At 35.3% G+C, this 19,169-nt stretch overlaps 2 protein-coding genes across 2 annotated transcripts; one reads left to right on the top strand and one right to left on the bottom strand.

The window, feature by feature from the left end:
• Nucleotides 1-4,703: 4,703 nt before the first annotated feature.
• On the bottom strand, nt 4,704-10,841 carry LOC107617922 (glutamine--tRNA ligase). The gene is made up of 23 exons (XM_016319804.3): nt 10,416-10,841; nt 10,233-10,283; nt 9,974-10,045; nt 9,781-9,880; nt 9,495-9,590; nt 9,140-9,201; nt 8,936-9,037; nt 8,762-8,854; nt 8,285-8,437; nt 8,135-8,190; nt 7,757-7,847; nt 7,590-7,676; nt 7,085-7,282; nt 6,897-6,995; nt 6,685-6,816; nt 6,448-6,584; nt 6,254-6,353; nt 6,064-6,159; nt 5,759-5,859; nt 5,577-5,682; nt 5,404-5,493; nt 5,173-5,302; nt 4,704-5,042 (listed from the first exon to the last, which is right to left on the bottom strand). The coding sequence occupies exons 1-23, from the start codon at nt 10,551-10,553 to the stop codon at nt 4,948-4,950; spliced, it is 2,385 nt and encodes a 794-aa protein (XP_016175290.1). The 5' UTR covers nt 10,554-10,841; the 3' UTR covers nt 4,704-4,947.
• A 3,713-nt stretch (nt 10,842-14,554) lies between these two features.
• LOC148546904 (uncharacterized) lies at nt 14,555-19,169 on the top strand. The gene is made up of 6 exons (XM_088499431.1): nt 14,555-15,517; nt 15,658-15,799; nt 15,923-16,008; nt 16,114-16,273; nt 17,138-18,729; nt 18,771-19,169. Exons 1-6 carry the CDS (start codon nt 14,555-14,557, stop codon nt 19,167-19,169), a joined length of 3,342 nt encoding a protein of 1,113 aa, XP_088355557.1.

Here is a 19,169-nt window from a genome sequence, read left to right on the forward strand (position 1 = left end):
TCGAACAACATAAATAACTACCAATCAAATTAAAATACATTACATTTTTAAATTATTCACCTAAATTTTAATATTAGAATAATTAGTCTATCTGCATACCTAGTGAAATGAACATCCGAGATATTTATTGTTCATATTGTTTAATATTTTTATTGTCTATCTATATTTTTTTATTATAAATTATTAATGAGGTGAGGATAAAATTAGAGTTTAACTCTTTGAGAATATTTTTTTTCTCTTTAGGAAACTTTTTTTCTTCTTTAATTAACTGCAGTCTGCAATTGATTGTCTAATTAGTCCCTAGACTTTCTCAAAATTTTATGTGTCTATAAACTGCAATTATTGCATACCTTAATAGTGAAGACACTTTTACTTCTTGGAAATGCATGCAATATAGCCATATAGGTATAACTTTTTCTGCAAGGATAAAATGTCTAGTCAATTTTATTCATTTCGGAGATAAATCATCTTGAGCAAGACGTTGATCGTATATTTGTATTTAATAATTTATAGTTTATTTTCCTACATATTATCGTAAATTAAATTTAGAATCAGTCATTCTGCCTAGCTAGGGTCCAATTATTCATAGTGGTGGGTCACTATTCGCCCTCCTCCAATAACCCCCCCCCCCCCCCCCCCTTCTCCATGTTTGTAAGTTTAAAATATCTTGATAAAGTAATGAATTCATGAAAATCTGAATAATGTGATGAATCATAACATCAAATATATACCTTCAAGCTTTCAAATTTTATTATAAATAAAATATAGTTATCAATGTTTTCTAAATAGTAGTGATACAATTACAACTAACTCTTGCTATTTAATTCTATATTATTTTTTATAAAATTAGAATCCATCCAAATTAAACTTCACTTAAAATAAATGATAGATTACTACTTAAATAGACGTTAGTTTGTAGTCAAGGGATACACAATCAAAAGCTAATTGCAAAATTTGCTCCAAATAAAATATATTTATTTTATAAGATGTTAATATAAATTAGCACTATTCAGTCAAATCCACAAGTAAGGTATATACTAAATAAGAACAAAGATCTCCCCTATATCTCTGATTAAAAATAGTAACTTGATTTAGAAGTCGTTCAACAATCATTAAAGATACTTCCCAAGAGAGTGGCAAGTATATAAATTATTATTATTAGTTAATTAATTGAAGATGGCGAAAGTATAATTTTGACTAACCAAAAATTCAGTCTCGTTATACGACTTTAAAACAGTAACCACAACCAAATATCCTTATCTTTTGCTAAATTAACGGCTAGGGTGCCACGAAATCACAACAAACTATTTCAGCAACTTGAAAATTGATCGATGTAGATGTGCCAATTAAGGTGGTCTTAGAAAACAAAATAAAATAAGAATGAAAACTACTATAACTCGGTTCAAATTAACATCAAATTCAAGGTTTCTCATCATGCGCATGATAGTGTGAAAGTGACCTATTGAAAGAAACTAAGAAAGCAACATTAGATGAAGCTATATAGATAAACTTTAAATTTAGTTATTGCATTAAGATCAAGGGGCGTGACTTCTCTGTTTTCCCATAGAAAATGACTTGTATTAAAGTTTTGTCTGCTACACTCTCTTTTTTTTTTCCTATCTATTCTATGAATCATGAAAAGAAACATCAACCAAATCATTGAATCACAGCTATATATTGCATACACCATTAACTGTATGTATTTTTTTAAATTAATAAAAGAGGAATATATTATATATTTTCAAAGTCCTCATAGCAAAATAAACAGGGGCATGCATGGGTGGATTGTAGGGTCAAAAACATTTAGCAAAGGAAATAGTAATAATAATTAAATAAAGGTGGAAACTCAGGTGCAGTCGACTTCACGTGAAGTTGATACGTGAAAATCGTTAAATGATTTGACTGATTTGACTAAATTTTTATTTAAGAGCTCTCAGATATCAACTTCACGTGAAGTCGACTTCACCTTTTTACTTTAAATAAAATGCCTCATATTTTACTCATGCTTCAATAAGCCGCCAATCGTCACGCTTATTACTTAGCTTGTGCATGCATGATTCTTTCCCCCAACGTGCTAATTTTGCAGCCACTTAATAAGTCAGAGCATAATAATCTCCCTTTCACTCTTCTCTTTTTTCATTTGTTGATTTTTTTTTCCTCTCATGAGAAATTCAATTAAAGCCATAGGATATATAAGTGATAATGTGTCAGTTCTAGATAAGTTGCCGTACCCAGTTGGTTCAGATAATAAGGGAAAAAAGTTTTTTTTTTTTTCAAAAAAAAAATATTAATGGTGGCACCTCAGCATGTGCATGTGCTCTAATTATTCATTATTCAAGAGAATTGGAACCTTTGAAAGCAAAAGAGATTAGATCGGTTAGATGGATATATAGATAAAATAATACTCATTCCTATGCTTTCATCAATCAAATCAACATCTCTCTATCAAATATAAGCGTGAATAGACCAAACTCCATAACCTAGAAATTATGAAACTATAGGGAGAGCCTTTAGTTTCATTTTATAACTTTATTTACCCTTTGCTTAGCAAGAGTCATCTTTTTTTTTTCTTTTTCTTTCTTTGATTGGTTATTGCAGCCCTTAAGTACATATATCTGGATTCTAATTATTCAATCTACTTTTAAAAAAAGAGTTTTGATATTCCAAGTGACGTGATCAATGAGATGTAGTTGATTTGATTGAACATAAATAATTGTATCATTTTGTCTAAATGATAAAATAATAAACAATCAAAATAAAATTCTTTTTACATATGTATGTATGTGTGTGCTAGGGTACGTTGATGCCACCCTAGGCAAAAGCCACCGACCCCACATCCTAAACTAAACTTAATAATTGAACTTCACCTCACAAAAGGAAAAAGGTTGAAAATTTGTCAACGAGTGAATATGGGGTTTGGACATAGGTCCCATTGTCCATTGAAGTGAAAAGCACTAACAAAGTAATAACTAATAAGTCTTCCACTCTTCCCACTTCACTACGTTACGAAGAATATAATGGAAATTGCAATGCGCTTTTGGTATATTGGTATCATATCGGTAATCTTAAGGTCCTTTAGCTTACTTTGAGAATATATCTAACTATCTAAGGTGTCTTTTAATTAGCAAGCGTTTTATGATGAGGATCATGGTATCGTTGAGAGTACTATATATGCATACTATAGTGTAAAAATAAGTATAAGGTTTATAATTTTATATTTTTTATGAGGTGATGGTATACGGTTCAATATGCCCTAGTGATATAGCATATAAGATATAACAGAATAACTACTTTCGGGTTGCTGATTGATTAGTTGGAATGAAAAATATAAGAATAATAAACTATCATTTCTCTTGTCACATTTTCATCGAAGGTCAATGCATGGCCATTCCATTATATTCTTCTAAATTACAGTAATATGCATACATTTTTTATAACTAAAGCATGAATGGATGAAATGAAGAGAGAGATTTGCATGTTTAGAGGTGAATTCTAAGTTATTATTGTTTATTGTAAAAGCTTTCTTGTTAGTTAAGCTTTCTTGATCGTGAGACGCGGCACTCCTGGCAGTTGATATGAAAGTCAGCATGAAAGGTTTATCTTGACACCTGTGTTTGGGTATTACGAATATTTCTTTAAAAGGAAACAATGAAACATGTCCACTTTCACTGCCAGTTTTTATTCTAAATCTAAAACAAACTAACAGCTGCGAAATTTGAATTTGTGATGATGTACCTAATTATACACATTACACGCTCACGATGACCACTGTACACAGTAGGCGCTACAGTCTGACTAATATTTTAGATCTAAACATCCACCTTAAATTCTATTAAACTGATTAAAGTTGGAGGACAACGAAAATGTGGTCCTTTCTTTGACTTGGAACGTAGTAGCAACTCTAGTATTCATCGAAAGGTAACCAACAAAGATCACTACAGTCAGAACATGAAATCGCCGAGGAAAAGTCCCTATGGACGCCGACAATTGACTATGACAGCTGGAGTAATGGAGTTAGGATAACGTGAAAATTGAGACCAATTACTCCACAACAAAGCATGGCAAAATACTAGGATATCAAAAGAAAACAAGACATGACAAGAGAATTGTGAAAGTATTTTAGGACTGTGTTGATAACCGCCGCTGTTGGATGTGTATTGTATTTTTTCTTTTTATTTTGTGGTTATGACCTTCGGATTGTTGGTGATATTTATTAGGATTGTCTTTTTTTTTATTGTGATGTTTCTTATTACTGTTCTGAACTGCTTTCCTCTTTTCCCATTTGGATTATGAGTGTTATTACTATTATCAAAAAAAGAGGATCATCGCGAAAGATTTAATTATATATGCATGAAATTATAAATTGAGACCTCAACACTACTGTTCGCCAAAGAAGATTTCAACACCACTGATATGCTTTAGAAAATAGTTTGATACATCGACGACTTATATCCTGTTACACGAAATGGTGAAAACGCCGGTAACGTTTTGGATAGAGCTTTTGAAAAGAACAAAGCAATTTGATTTAGGGGTTGCAAAAGCTAAGCAATTCATGCTAATGGATGATTCAGTTTTAAGAGTGTAAAACAATCCCCACACACGCTTAACGCTGATGGGTGCCCTCGTCCCAATACCCTGGGATTAACGAAATGGTGTACACTGTACAGTGTCGTGGAAGCGACTTAACTGTATGAACACAAAAGTGGTGTCAAAATAACAGTAATATTGTATTTACTTAACTGAGTAAACATAATGAATACAACCTTCAAACCACAAAACCATAACATGTAATTAAATAAATGAAGTTTGGTTGGTTCTTGCGAACAATGTACATAAACTACATGAACAGTAAAGCCTTACAATGTGTGCGTAAACCCCAAAAACAAAAGTTGATTTTTGTATCTATGGTAAATGGATTATTTGTTCTTGTAACTTGCTCTGACAATCCTACTTTCCACCCTTACCATAGCTTCCTTTTAGGGTCACAGTCCGATTAAAAACAAGTTTTTCCACAGTAGAGTCCTTGTCAACCACAAAATACCCTGGAATTACAGATATAAAAAGATCATGTATTGGGCAAACAATGACAACATCCATCATGCACGCATTATAAACTTCGATGCAGACATGCACACTTAAAGGATCAAATAACAAACACAAGTTGTAAAGTACCTAATCTTTCAAATTGGAACGCGTCCCCAACTTTTGCTTCCTTGAGTGAGGACACGCCATATGCATTGGGAACTATCACTTTGGAGTTCGGGTTTAGATCGCCAAGCCAATTGTCAAGTTCGGCAGGATTCTAGACAGTGATTAAACAAACAGAGCAGGGAAACATGATTAAAAAACAAGTAGGCGTGTAAACGTAATCATGTAAGGAATAGACTGATAAAAGTGACCAACCTCTGACAGGAATAGCCTCTCAAACAACCTGACTTCCATCTTCAATGGATCAACACCTGGAGAAGGCTGAGAAACCCAGTGGAGAACACCCTAAAACAAAAAGTTTTGTATATATCACCAACTGATCATATATTGCATTAACTTGATGACAGGATTCAGTTAAGTCAGCAAACCTTTGGCTTTGTCTTCTTTGAACGATCATACTCAGCCCGAATTTCAAGAATAGTCTCGTTATCATCAGCAAGAATAACTTCAGTGCACTTTATAGGAAAGGCATATCTACACATACAACAAAAATCTTGAATTTGGGACCTACAGTTTCTATTAAGAAGATTAATCTGTACCTCGTACCAACCTCAATATCACAGATTTACCAGGCGCAAGCCCATAATAATCTTTTGAATCTTGCATCCGGAAATCTGAACGCTCAATATATACAACATTGGAAAATGGAATCTGGAACAATTTTATGACCAAAGGATAATCAGAAACGAAAAACAAAGTGGCATGAACTTCAAAGTAGTAGTACCATCAGTCCATGACAACCATAAAAGGACAACTGTTCAGTAAAAATAGTTCAATAGGAACAACTAGGATCATTTGATTTCGAAATACCATTGTAATACCCAAAGATACAAGCTTTGACAAGTTCAATCTTACCTTGTATAAAGCAGATGGATCATCAGCTTGAGCATCAGGCCATTTTTTTCCATCAACCTCTATCACTGAGTTGGCTTCTAGGTTAGTAATTACCACCTTAAAAGACAAACCAATCAGTGTTCAGTTTTAAGTAATAAAACTGCGTTAGGTCAGACAGCATCCTTTGAGAGAACACAAAAGTAAAATATACCTTGAGTGGATTTAGGACAACCATTGTGCGAGCAGCAGTTTTATTCAGCTCTTCCCTCACATGATATTCAAGGCGTTCCACAGATATCAAAGTGCCATCACTGCAGAAGGAAGAGAACAATTTTAACAGAACTAGGCACTAACAGCGTAATGAAAAACTGACAGTAAATACAAAGATTGGAATACGTATCCTACCTTCTAGTGATTCCAATACCACGAACAAAAGCATTGATCGAAGTCGGGGTCATGCCTCTACGGCGCAAACCAGCTAGTGTCATTAGACGAGGATCATCCCACCCATCAACCCACTTCTCCGTCACTAGCCGATTTAGCTTCAACAAAGAAGAACCACTGATTAGGGGGATGAAAGAATAGAAAAATTATGATAACCCAACTCTAAAATGTTTATAATGTTCCAAATTGTTGTCTCACCTTTCGCTTTGACATTACTGTGTTTGAGACATTCAACCGTGAATATTCCCATACATAAGGTTGATATATGCCTAAGGAATGTAACAACCAATAGTATGATGCACGACGTGTCTCAAATTCAAGAGTACATAGCTGCGTGAAATATTCATAGATCAGTGAACCATTTTCTATTAACATGACACATGTAGGGAATTCATTGCAAGAAAACTTACTGAATGTGTGACATTCTCAAGAGAATCCACAGTGCAATGAGCAAAATCATAGCTTGGATAGATGCACCACTTATCTCCAGCATGAGGGTGTGGAGTAAACTGAAGGTAAACAGCATTTGTGGTCATACCATAAAATAACAATCTCACTGAAAATTTGAGTAATCAAACACATTTAGCGGTGTGCTTACTTTAATGCGGTACGCAATTAGGTCATACATATTGTAGTTATCACTTTGCATGTCTTGCTTCATCCTCAGTGTTGCTTTCCCTTCCTCTATAAGTCCACGTCTCATATCCTCAAAGAGTTTCAATGATTCTGAAATCGGTCTGTCCCTCCAAGGACTGTTTAATTTCTTCTCCCTATATTCCTTTACCTCATCAGGTGTCTGCAACCAAATCATTCAATAAGATCGTGTTTGTGATTGTTATAACCCCCCATAAAAGTAAAAAGTAGGAATAATTACATCCGTCATAATTTATTTCACATAAATATTTTGTCCTAGTTGGTATAATTATGCACCACAAGCATTCCCCCCACACAACGTATACCATCAAAAGCCTAAGAGTTATCATTTTGAAGGATTCAATTTATAGCTTATACGTGTATTATACCCACACTTACACCTTCAGTGAAGCATTTAAGAAAACAAAAACAGTTCAGTAATAGTTTATTGCAGATGTTTGGATGTCAACCTGATGATCGACATAAGCATGACCCCTTTTGATGAGCTCAACTGCTAATTCATATAATTCTTGGAAGTAATCACTCGTGTATGTAATCTGCAAAATGTGCAAGGCCGTTACACATAATAGAAAAAGAAGAAACACTCAGTTTGAACAAGGGAGGAAGCACTAATAACCTTGAAAGGTTCCCAACCCATCCACCGGACAATTTCCTCAATGTGATCAATGTACTCTTTCTTTTCTGCTTCAGGATTTGTATCATCATACCTGAAAGTGCCACAAATCATCAAACGTATGTTCAATAGATATCATGCAGAGATACAGAGGAATTGAAAATCTAGCTCCACAGAAACTTTACAAGATCAGACCATAGCACCCAGTCATCAATAAAGCACTCTGAAGCTCAATTTTTAATTCCAGTATGTCCAAGATGTTAAAGAAACCAATAGAATAACTAAAAATTCCATTTCCCTAGCAGCAACCTCTCTTTTTTGGCTGCAGATACACTGGTGACAGTAAAATTAAACATAAGGGATATAATAAAATAAACACACCTCAGATAGCAGCCTCCATTTCTATCTTTTGCCAACCCAAAATCAATAAACATTGCCTGACATTAATTTAAGATAAAAAATAATAACAATAAATCACTGCCAAATGGAAATCATTAATCAGTAATGATCTCAATGTGACACATCACATACCTTGGCATGACCAATATGCAAATAACCATTTGGTTCTGGTGGAAAGCGGGTCAAAACTTTCCCACCTGTTGCTTTCAAGTGCTTGTCAAGAAGTTCCTTTGTATTGGAACATCTCAGAATACTACCATCACTAAAGTGAACATCAGTATGTACCTGAAATGAACATGATCCTCATGACATAGCACAAATGCAACTTAATAAAAATGTAAATTCTGAACAATATCAGGGTCTAGGAATCCTAGTATAGTAGTATTGATAAAAATTTACAATGTTGAAAGCTCAACATTGTGATATCAACTAGGCATTTGCTAAGTGCACTAAGAAGTCAAAAAACACATAAAATTTTCATGAGCAAGCAATACATTGAAAATGGCTCACATATAACTTGAGCTCAGAATCAGAGTGAAGAATTTGTTTCAGAATACTAACACAAAAGAACAGGGACAAAATTATTATCAAAATAATGGAATTAAATACCTTGAAATTTTCCTCCGGATTAGGGAATATCAAGAATGGATTCAGTTCTTCTTCAGGCGGCTTTTCTGGGGCAGCAATAGGTGCTGCCTTCTCCTATTTACATAGATAACACTTGTAAAATTACCAAAAAGGACTTCTAACAAACATCATAAATAAGAGTGAAATAGAGCTCACCTCTACTTTAGCAGGCTTCTCTTTCTTCTTTTTAGTAGGCTTTTCATCATCTGCTGCTGTCTTTGGTCCAAGTAATTCAACTAGTTTTGAATCTACGAGTCCCTGATTCATGAAAAAGGGCAATACAACTAAAAAGTATTAACAAAACATATATAAATAAACCCATTGTCTACAATGTTAGATCCATTTCATAGCCATCATCACCTTGGTAACTTTTGCATCAGCCCATGGGAGTCTCTTCCGAACATGCCCGAGTAACTCACCCACTAATAAAATTAAAAACAAAGTTCATAAGCATTGTGCAAATTGGTAGTTTTAAAAGGGAGAGTTATGAATAAATTTAAAACTGATGGGGAAAAGGGCACAGGCCATATACAAAGAAATGCATCAACACATAAAAAAAAAAAAGTGAGCCATTCATTAAATACTCTTGTCAATAAGATTATTAAATGCGTATTCCAGATTAAATTTTGTAAGCGTGAAAATCTACATGTATAGTTTGTAAAACTGGAAGCCAAAACACATCATATCAAATTCTTACAAGGACATAAATACCTACCATTTATTCGGTAGCGTAGCTCCAAAATTTTCTCCTTATTCTCTTCAAAAACTTCATTAACAGCATTTTGTATATCTTCTGTTGACACCTCAATGCCTGCTCATACATACAACACATCTGAACCTTACTACCTTAGAAAAGAAACTTGGGACACTATAGAACAAAAGAACTAAAATGTGAAATCCAATCTACTTTAGAAAATGGCACATATTTTTTTCTGAAATCTAACGCACTATGAAATCAAGCCATCAAACTAATATCATGCTAAGGATTTTTCTCTGCATACCAACACCACAGGCTTCTTCAAATTTCTTCAAATCAAGATTGTCAGGGCCAATGGCAGCAAGGAAAGCTAGTGCTGCATCTAACTGAGCTGCTGTTTTCACCTGCAACAAGATGGAACAATTTCATGATACAGTTAGCAACAACACGTCAATCCCAGAACATCAAATAGCAGCAACATATTATAGTTCACACACCTTGGACGTGACAATGTATTGAAGTAATGTTGGGCGATTTGGCAGGGCATTCCCAGGGTACTTTGTCGCAACCTGCCACACAAAAACAAAAAACAATAGCATTAATAATCATGTCAAACAATCGAAAGATAAAACAACCAGAATAAGAAATGAAGATTATTCGTTTCTCTCCGTTACTATAACTTTCATGTATTAACTGATTATTAATGGCATCCAAGCAAGTAAGCTTAAAATTAGCTGCATGCAGTAAATATATTACCGTGTAAAGAAGATTTCCAACAGTTCGGTCGCATCCACCAGTAACACCAGCCTTAAAACAAATACACGTCGAAGAACAACACAAAAAATGTAAGAAAACAACGAGCAACGGAAACTTGAAGAGTGCCAGAACAGAACACAGAAATAGAAACAGTTATAGCTAAAAAAGACGGAATAGTTTTACCTCGTCGATTACGGTAATGAGGTTGGTGGTGACTTTTTTGTTGGCGACGGTGTTGCGGGCGGTGCCCTCATCCAATCCTATATCCTTAAAGAGCTCGAAGCACTTCTCCTTATCGGCTCCGTCGTCCTTCGTCGGCATTTTTTGCGGCGGCGCGAATCGGAAAAAGCGAAGCTCTCTTACACGCGCGAATTTAGGGTTTTAGCTCCGACAGCGGTAATTTCTGTAATTAACTGTGTAAGTGCGACTTAGATGCATTAGAAGGCAAAGAAAAGAGGGAGGAGCTTGTGACTGTGTGAGCTTCTGAATCAGGGTGCGTTTCTCTGTTTGCGTTTCGAAATGGAACAGATTCTTTGCTTCGAGAGATTCGGTTTCCTTTGGGCTCTTATCCCCGATTGGGACTTCCGTTGACGTTTACTTCATCAACTTGGGCCTCACGTCAACTTCATTTATTCTACCTTTTCAGTGGCTTGGGCTTTACGCATATGGGCCCACAAACCACTACTGATCTTTAAAAACGCTATATTAATGTAGGATCACGATGACCAAAAATAAAATGTCAGATCACAAAAAAAATAAAACTAGTTAGTTTGATTATCGCGATTAGTGACTGAAATTCCCATTTTGCTTTTCGAAGCAGCACGAGACATGCTACACATACAAGTCTTTTTGGCATACAAGTTTATACAAGTTAACTCTAACTCAATAAAATTCACTTTTATAATGCAAGAAAGAAGAGGAAGAGTTTTAAATTATACAAAACTTATTAATACACATACACCAAAAAATTTTAAACAATACAATATAAATGACTTGTATGAACTTGTATGTGTAAATAACTTGTATGTGAAGAATAATTCTCGAAACACATAACCTATTTTAGGATCTAATCAATTTGGATTAGTCTAGTAATTAATTTATTAGTCCACTTAAGTAGATATTAGAATTTAAAAATTTGAATCTTATCTTATACATACAACAACAACAACACATGACCAATAACTAAATCTTTGAGTGAAGCTCACATCCGTGATGGATTATAAAAGAGTGATATTGTAATATTTGTATATATATGATAAATTGAAGTACAATATTATATAGTAAGAACACAAAAATTATTTTCTTTATGGATGCAGTGTTGGTGTATTGGCGGGATATTAGCCAAGGAGGAAAATTGCCAATGGGTGGAGCTCACCCTCAACACACGGGGAGCGTGGTGACTGAGCGGGAGAGCGAGGTGGCAGCACGTCGGAGGCGTAGTGGCTGAGCGGGAGAGCAAGGTGGCAACACGCCAGGGGCGTGCTGACTCACCACGCGGGGGCGTGGTACATGGAGGCCCATGAAGCGCAACAGAGTTGCGCGGAGTTCCAATGCTGCTGCTGCACCACGCGGGGACGTGTTGCAGACCTGCCTGCATGCAGGGGACAGCCCCCCACCCCGAGAACCAGCGCCAGTGTGCCTCGTTGATGTATATATGCGTTCGGCTCTCTTCTTCTCCCATTCATGAAACACTTCTCCCGTTGAGCTGAAGCCAAAACATAAGAGAGAAGGAAAGAAGGAAGTGTGTGTCCGCGTTAGTCTGTAGGTACTAGTGAGAAGAGTGTAGTGAGTAGTAGTGAGTAGTAGTGAATAGTGGTGAGTTTAATTTATACGGGAAAAGAAAAAGAATATTAGTTCAAAGGATTAAAAGAAAAATGGTACGTAATTATCTGGCGCCTGAAGAACATATTATCAACTATTTGGATCATCCTATTTATGTAAGTGGGCAAATTTATTTTTTTGCTGTATTTAAAGTTTATTTTATTTTTTATGTATTTCTATTTTTTTATGCATATATATTTTGTAATGAGAATATTATTTTGTGTATTTTATAAATATTTTAAGAATATAACAATAGTTGGCTCAACCACACCATGCCACCTAGCTTCTACGCTCCCACGTGTTGCAGGCACCACGCTCTCTGCGTATTGTGCCTTCATCTGACACGTCTATCTATGTATAATACATACAGTTGCTCCATTTTCAACCAATACATCACAATGTTTTTTATATCTAAATTAATGAGCTGTAAGAACAATCAATTACAATAAAAAAAATGTAAAAATTGCAAAATTTGAGTTCACTAAACACAAAATGGTATAAGAGATAAAAACAAGTTGGAAATGCACGAAGAATTGGCCCGTAAGCTGTGTTATCCAATTTGCTATAAGCACCTGAGAAAAAAGAGACGCAAAAGATTGAAAAAGATGGAAGAAAAAAATTGAGATGCAAAGAATAGGAGAGAGGAAATTTTAGAAAAATAGAAAAAAAAATATATACCACTCAAAGTTTGTAGACGTAGTTCTCCAATCTCTTATTTGTAATTTTTTTTCTATTGTTACGCTTTAATATGGATCATATGCCATCTATCCTACTTTTGTAACTAAGTCTGCCTTCACAATTGAGGAGCCTAATTCATATTCATTGACATTGCTGTATTCATAAACAATTTCAATGTACCTAAGTTCATAGTTAATTATTACAAATTAATGCCTACCGATTGGAGAATATTATAAGAAACAAAAAAATAGAGTAAAATATCGTTTTTATCTCTAACGTTTGGGATAAGTTTTATTTGAGTCTCTAACATTTAAATTGTCCTATTTATATATTTAACGTTTATAAAAGTGATTCAATGTTATCCTGCTGTCAATTATACTATAGTTCAGATTGTATTTTTCAATTATTCTCACTTAGATGCATTCATTCTCAATTAGGTCTCACTTAAATATGTTCAATTTTAATATTGTACCTAAAATTTGTATTCAAGTTCAATTATGTCCTTAAAAATAGTGAATTATGTAAATGTTGTAGGAATTAATTTCAACTTTTAATGAATTATTATCCGGAGTGGATCATTGGTTTTGACCCAGACATTTGTATTCTAACTTTAAGGAGAGATTTTCAGAACTCCAACTAAAACTCATGATGTGTAATTGACGGCAGTAGGAGTGTGCATGGCCCGACCTGACCCGAAGACCTGTCCCGGTCTCGAACACTTTAGGGGCTATTTTGGTGTGATTTCACTGGGTTTAGAGTTGGGTAAGAGTCTCAAAAATAAATCTGGTCATTATTTCAGGTCGGGTACAGACCATGACTCGGGTCACCCGAACTCGGCCCGGTGGTCCAGTCATCGTACACAATTAATATTTTGTGTCATTAGTGATGGATGATAGCTATTCTTATGTGGAATTTAAATATTGTAAACCTTAATATTTTGTGTTATTAGTTATTATAAGACTATAAGTTAATGTTTTAAGTTTAAAATGCATAAGATTTTAGACCAATGCATAATATTGTGTTATTTATATTGATTTAAATATTTGGTGTTATTAGACAATATTAGTATTGATTATGGTTATGCTTTAATTTTAGAGAATAGTTTGTTCTTGTTATATTTTTCTAAGTGAATTTTACCATGTCAAATAATGGTTGGAGTCTTGAAAATTTGGATTTTTTCACATGCTAGCTTATAAGAAGGTATCAAGGTAATGTAATGTTAACGGCCCGATTTTCACCCGGTTTTTACCCGATATAATCGTGGCCCGAAAGTGTATAGGTTTCATCGGGTCTATGGTCGGGTTCGGGTCTAATAAAAGGTCCGATATATATTTAGGGCCGGGTCTGGGTCACATCAAATCCGGTTTCGCCCGACCCATGTACACCCCTAGACAGCAGGATAACATTAAATCACTTTTACAAACGTTAGAGATACAAATAGACCGATTTAAATGTTAGAACACAGATAAAACTTACCCCAATATTAAAAACAAAAACAATACTTTACTCAAAAAAATATTTTGACATATTTTGTAACATAATAGAGTTTGTTTTTTTGTATAGCTGTCAAGTTGGTTAGTTTGTTAGACATAATTATAGCACTATTAGTTAGTAATTTATTTTCCCTTTTGCTATATATATTGTAATTGGTACTCAGTACTCTGTGGTGGTTCTTTTAATCAATTATTCTCTCTTTTCACTTCTTTCTAATTCTTCTTCCATTACTTTAAATTTCAATGACCTGAGAGTACATCACTAACCTTCTTATTTTCTTATAATTATTTTTGTAATTCACTTGAATTTTAAGCTTGGTATCATTTTACATGGTATCAGAGCGAGAAGATCCAACTATAGCAGATAATTTAGCTAATCCGAATACAAGCCCTTCATCAAATTCCGCTGCAGATTTTGAGAATTTCACCGCTTTCATGCGTCAATTCTCTCAGTTCCAAGCACATCTTGGCAGATCTAGTTCCTCTTCTGCAATTTCTGATCCGATTAGCCCTTATTTTCTTCATCCAAGAGAAAGTCCTGGTTTGGCTCTAATTCCGCTTAAATTGACACCTCAAAATTATTATCAGTGGTCGCACGATATGTGGAGAGCACTCAGATCGAAGAACAAGGTGAAATTCCTCGATGGATCCATTCTAAAACCAGGTGAAGGTAATCCTAATTTTGAAGCATGGGATAGGTGTAACAATTTTCTCCTCCGCTGGATCAACCTATCTCTCAGCCCTGAAATCGCTAAGAGTGTGATGTGGATTAGCTCAGCTCCAGACTTGTGGAATGATTTAAAACGTCGTTACTCACAGGGAGATGTCTTTCGAGTTGGTGCGTTAAAAGAAGAATTTTATGCACTCAAACAAGGTGATCTTACTGTTACCTCTTACTTTGCTATGTTGAAAGCTATTTGGGAAGAATTAGAAAATTTACGTGCTATTCCTAGTTGTGTTGCTTGTGTTAATGGATGTTCATGTGGATTACGAATTGTTCGAGACTATGCTTCTGAGGAATATGTTGTCAAATTCTTAAAAGGATTGAATGAGCAATATTCAAATGTTAAATCACAAATCATGCTAATGAAGCCGTTACCTGAAATCAACACAGTACTATCTATGTTAACCCAACAAGAGCAAGAATTGAATTGTGACCCGTCAAATAGCAACATAGTGACTAAATCTTTAGAGGTGCAAACCTCAACTGGAGGCGGTTCATTTTCTGGAGAGGCAGAGGAGGAAATCAAAAATCTTATAGTCGAGGCTACACTTCAAAGTTTTGTAGCTACTGTAATCGAATTGGTCATTTAGCAGAGACATGCTATAAGAAAAATGGCTTTCCTACTCACCAAAAGCAGCGAGTAGCCAATCAACTTGGCACTGACGAGATAGTTGAGAATTCTAGTGCTGAGATTGCTGATTCTAACCAGGATAAAAAGAGCAATGATACAGTACTTGTGTTGACTCCAGATCAGAAGGAAACCTTACTAGCACTCCTTCAACAACCACGCATGCCAACTTCAAATAGTGTAAACCACATTACTTCTTCCGCCACCCTTACTCAACCAAAAGGTAGGCATTGCTTGAGTGTATCATCAAATTTTACTAAAACTTCTTGGATACTTGACAGTAGAGCTACTGATCATGCATCCTATATTCAAGAGTCTTTCAAAACTTTTCATTATATGAGACCAGTTTTGGTAAATCTACCTGATGGTTCTACCACTACAACAAACATTTGTGGTACTGTGCAACTCTCTAAACATTTGATTCTTACCAATGTTTTATTCATACCTCACTTTAAATATAATTTGATTTCAGTGTCTAAACTCACAAAGTCATTACATTGTGAATTAAAATTTACTGATTCTTTTTGTGAGATACAGGTACTCCCATCATTGAAGATGATTGGGCAAGCTAAAGTCATTGGTGATCTTTATGTGATGGATGCTCAACCTTGGAAACTAACTACACCAGAAGTTAACACACATTCTGTAAATGTTACAGTGCAGCAAGATTTAGGAACTCTATGGCATGCTAGACTAGGTCATTTACCATCCAAAAGAATGTCAATCATGAAAAATACATTTCCATTTATTGAATGCATTTCATCATCTCATGTTTGTGATTCTTGCCACTTGGCTAGACAAAAGAAATTGTCTTTTCCCATTAGTAATACAGAATCAGAATATATTTTTGATTTGTTACATATAGATATTTGGGGACCACTCTCACTTTTATCTACTGCTGGCCATAAATATTTTCTTACAATTGTGGAAGATAAAACGAGGTTTACTTGGATTTATTGCATGAAACTAAAATCCGAAACTAGAGTGTTAGTAGAAAATTTTGTTCAAATGGTGCAAACTCAATTTCATAAAGTTGTGAAACAAATTAGAACAGATAATGGGATGGAATTTAAAATGAACTCCTTCTATAACTCAAAAGGAATATTACATCAAACATCTTGTGTTGAAACTCCTCAACAAAATGGAATTGTTGAGAGGAAGCATCAACATATACTGAATATTGCAAGAGCACTTTTGTTTCATTCTAATGTGCCAAAATGTTTTTGGCACTATGCTATGCAATATTCAGTACATTTAATAAATAGACTACCAAGCACCTTCTTGAATCATCGAACGCCTTATGAGGCACTTTTCAAGAATAAACTAGATTTGACTCATCTTAAGGTGTTTGGTTGTCTTGTTTTTGCTACCACTTTGAGTACTAATAGAAGAAAATTAGATCCTAGAGCTAGAAAATGTGTTTTTCTTGGTTATCAATCAGGAACAAAAGGGTCCATTTTGTTTGATTTAAAATCCAAAGAAATTTTTATATCAAGAAACACTGAATTTTATGAACACTATTTCCCATTCAAACAAATACCAATCACTGATTTTTCTATAGATCAGCCTTCAATTGAATCATCCAATTTTGACCCTTTTGCATTCTTTTATAATAACTCTGCACATACTTCTTCATATGAGCATACTCATGGCATAATTGCACCTCACACCATATACACTACACCTGATTTATCTGCCACTTCTACATCACCTATGACATCTCTTCATGATATAACAGATTCTGCATCACCCGCCACCTTAGACTCAGCATCTGCATTGGCACCATTGGAACATTCATCCATTCATATTGAGTCACAATCTGCTGCACCAGTTTTGAGAAGGTCTGAACGAGAAAGAAAAACACCCTCTTATCTTAAAGATTTTCATTGTTTCCATATTTTATCACATAGAGATCCAATCAATGCGGCCCAATTACCTTCAACATGTAAGTATCCCCTTTCTCACCATTTGTCATATTCATTGTTTACTCCTAAGCACCAGGGCTTCACTTTTGCTCTCATAAATAACTCGGACCCCAAACACTATTCTAAGGCTGTTATGCATGATTGTTGGAGGAAGGCTATTGAGGCAGAACTCACTGCTCTTGAGCAAAACAAAACCTGGATCATCACTTCTCTTCCTCCTGGAAAGAATGCAGTTGGTTGTAAGTGGATTTTTCGCACAAAATTCCACCCAGATGGCACTATCGAGAGGCATAAGGCACGTCTTGTTGCCCAAGGTTTCACTCAAATTCCTGGAGTCGATTACATTGACACCTTTAGTCCCGTTGTGAAAATGAGCACTGTGCGTATTCTTCTTACCGTTGCAGCAGCAAAGAATTGGCATCTTCATCAACTTGATGTGAATACAGCTTTTCTCCATGGAGACCTACATGAGGACGTTTATATGAAACTTCCAAAGGGGTTACAGTGTTCCAATCCAAACTTAGTCTGCAAGTTGACAAAATCTTTGTACGGTTTGAAACAAGCTAGTCGCCAATGGAACATCAAGTTGTCTGCTGCACTTGCTGATCTGGGGTTTACTCCCTCTGAAAATGATCACTCGCTTTTTACCAAATCCACAGGTACAACTTTCACAGCTATTCTTGTTTATGTTGATGATCTTGTGTTAGCTGGAGATGATTTGAGTGAAATTCAAGCTGTCAAAATGTTTTTGGATGATAAGTTCAAAATTAAAGACCTTGGCCTTCTTAAGTTCTTTATTGGGATGGAGGTAGCACGAAGCAATGCTGGTATTGCACTGTATCAAAGAAAGTATGCATTGAATTTGATCACAGACTGCGGTTTGCTTGGTGCAAAACCAGCATCTACTCCTATGGAGTACGCTACTTCTCTGTCTAAGGCTTCAGGCTCCCCTCTTCCTGATGCAACCATCTATCGTAGATTGGTGTGCAGACTTCTGTACCTCACTAACACAAGACCAGATCTCAGCTACTCTGTTGGATGCCTATCTCAGTTCATGGATTCACCAACTGATGCCCACTTGAAGGCTGCCTATAGGATCATCCGTTATCTAAAACAATCACCAGCAACTGGCTTATTTTTCTCTGTCAACAATTCAATTCTTTCACACTATCTGGTTACACTGATTCTGATTGGGGGGCTTGTAAAGACACCCGAAAATCCATCAGTGGTTATTGTTTCTTCCTTGACCAAACTCTTATTTCTTGGAAGAGTAAGAAGCAGGCTATAGTTTCAAGGTCGTCCTCAGAAGCAGAATATCGCGCCCTTGCTAATGGCACTTGTGAACTCGTTTGGTTACTCAAACTACTAAAGGAATTCAACATTCTTCCTCCTCTTCCGGTTGATATCTTCTGTGATAATAAATCTGCTATCTATATTGCTTCAAATCCTGTCTTTCATGAAAGAACCAAGCATGTTGAGGTTGATTGTCATGTGGCTCGAAACAAGTTCAAAGAAGGGGTTTCTAATCTTAGGCACGTTGTCTCCAGTGAACAACCGGCTGATCTATTTACTAAATCCCTTCCTCCAGGACCATTCTCTCATTTGCTTTCCAAACTGGGATTACTTGATTTGCACAAACCACGTAATACCAGCTTGCGGGAGATGTAA

Source organism: Arachis ipaensis, chromosome B9 (genome assembly GCF_059453495.1).
Source record: "Arachis ipaensis isolate K30076 ecotype BB chromosome B9, ASM5945349v1, whole genome shotgun sequence".
Classification (NCBI taxonomy): domain Eukaryota; kingdom Viridiplantae; phylum Streptophyta; class Magnoliopsida; order Fabales; family Fabaceae; genus Arachis; species Arachis ipaensis.

Bases quoted from the DNA above. Each gene is read 5' to 3' on its own strand.
- LOC107617922 (XM_016319804.3), bottom strand. From the start codon at position 10,553: ATGCCGACGAAGGACGACGGAGCCGATAAGGAGAAGTGCTTCGAGCTC. The intron at 9,202-9,494 runs GTAGGTATTTAT...TAATTTTATTAG, and splicing joins GCTACGCTACCGAATAAATG to TGGGTGAGTTACTCGGGCAT. The intron at 6,817-6,896 runs GTAAGTTTTCTT...TATTTCACGCAG, and splicing joins TTGAGAATGTCACACATTCA to CTATGTACTCTTGAATTTGA.
- LOC148546904 (XM_088499431.1), top strand. From the start codon at position 14,555: ATGGTATCAGAGCGAGAAGATCCAACTATAGCAGATAATTTAGCTAAT. The intron at 16,009-16,113 runs GTTTTATTCATA...TGTGAGATACAG, and splicing joins AACATTTGATTCTTACCAAT to GTACTCCCATCATTGAAGAT. The intron at 16,274-17,137 runs GTCATTTACCAT...ATTTTTCTATAG, and splicing joins TCTATGGCATGCTAGACTAG to ATCAGCCTTCAATTGAATCA.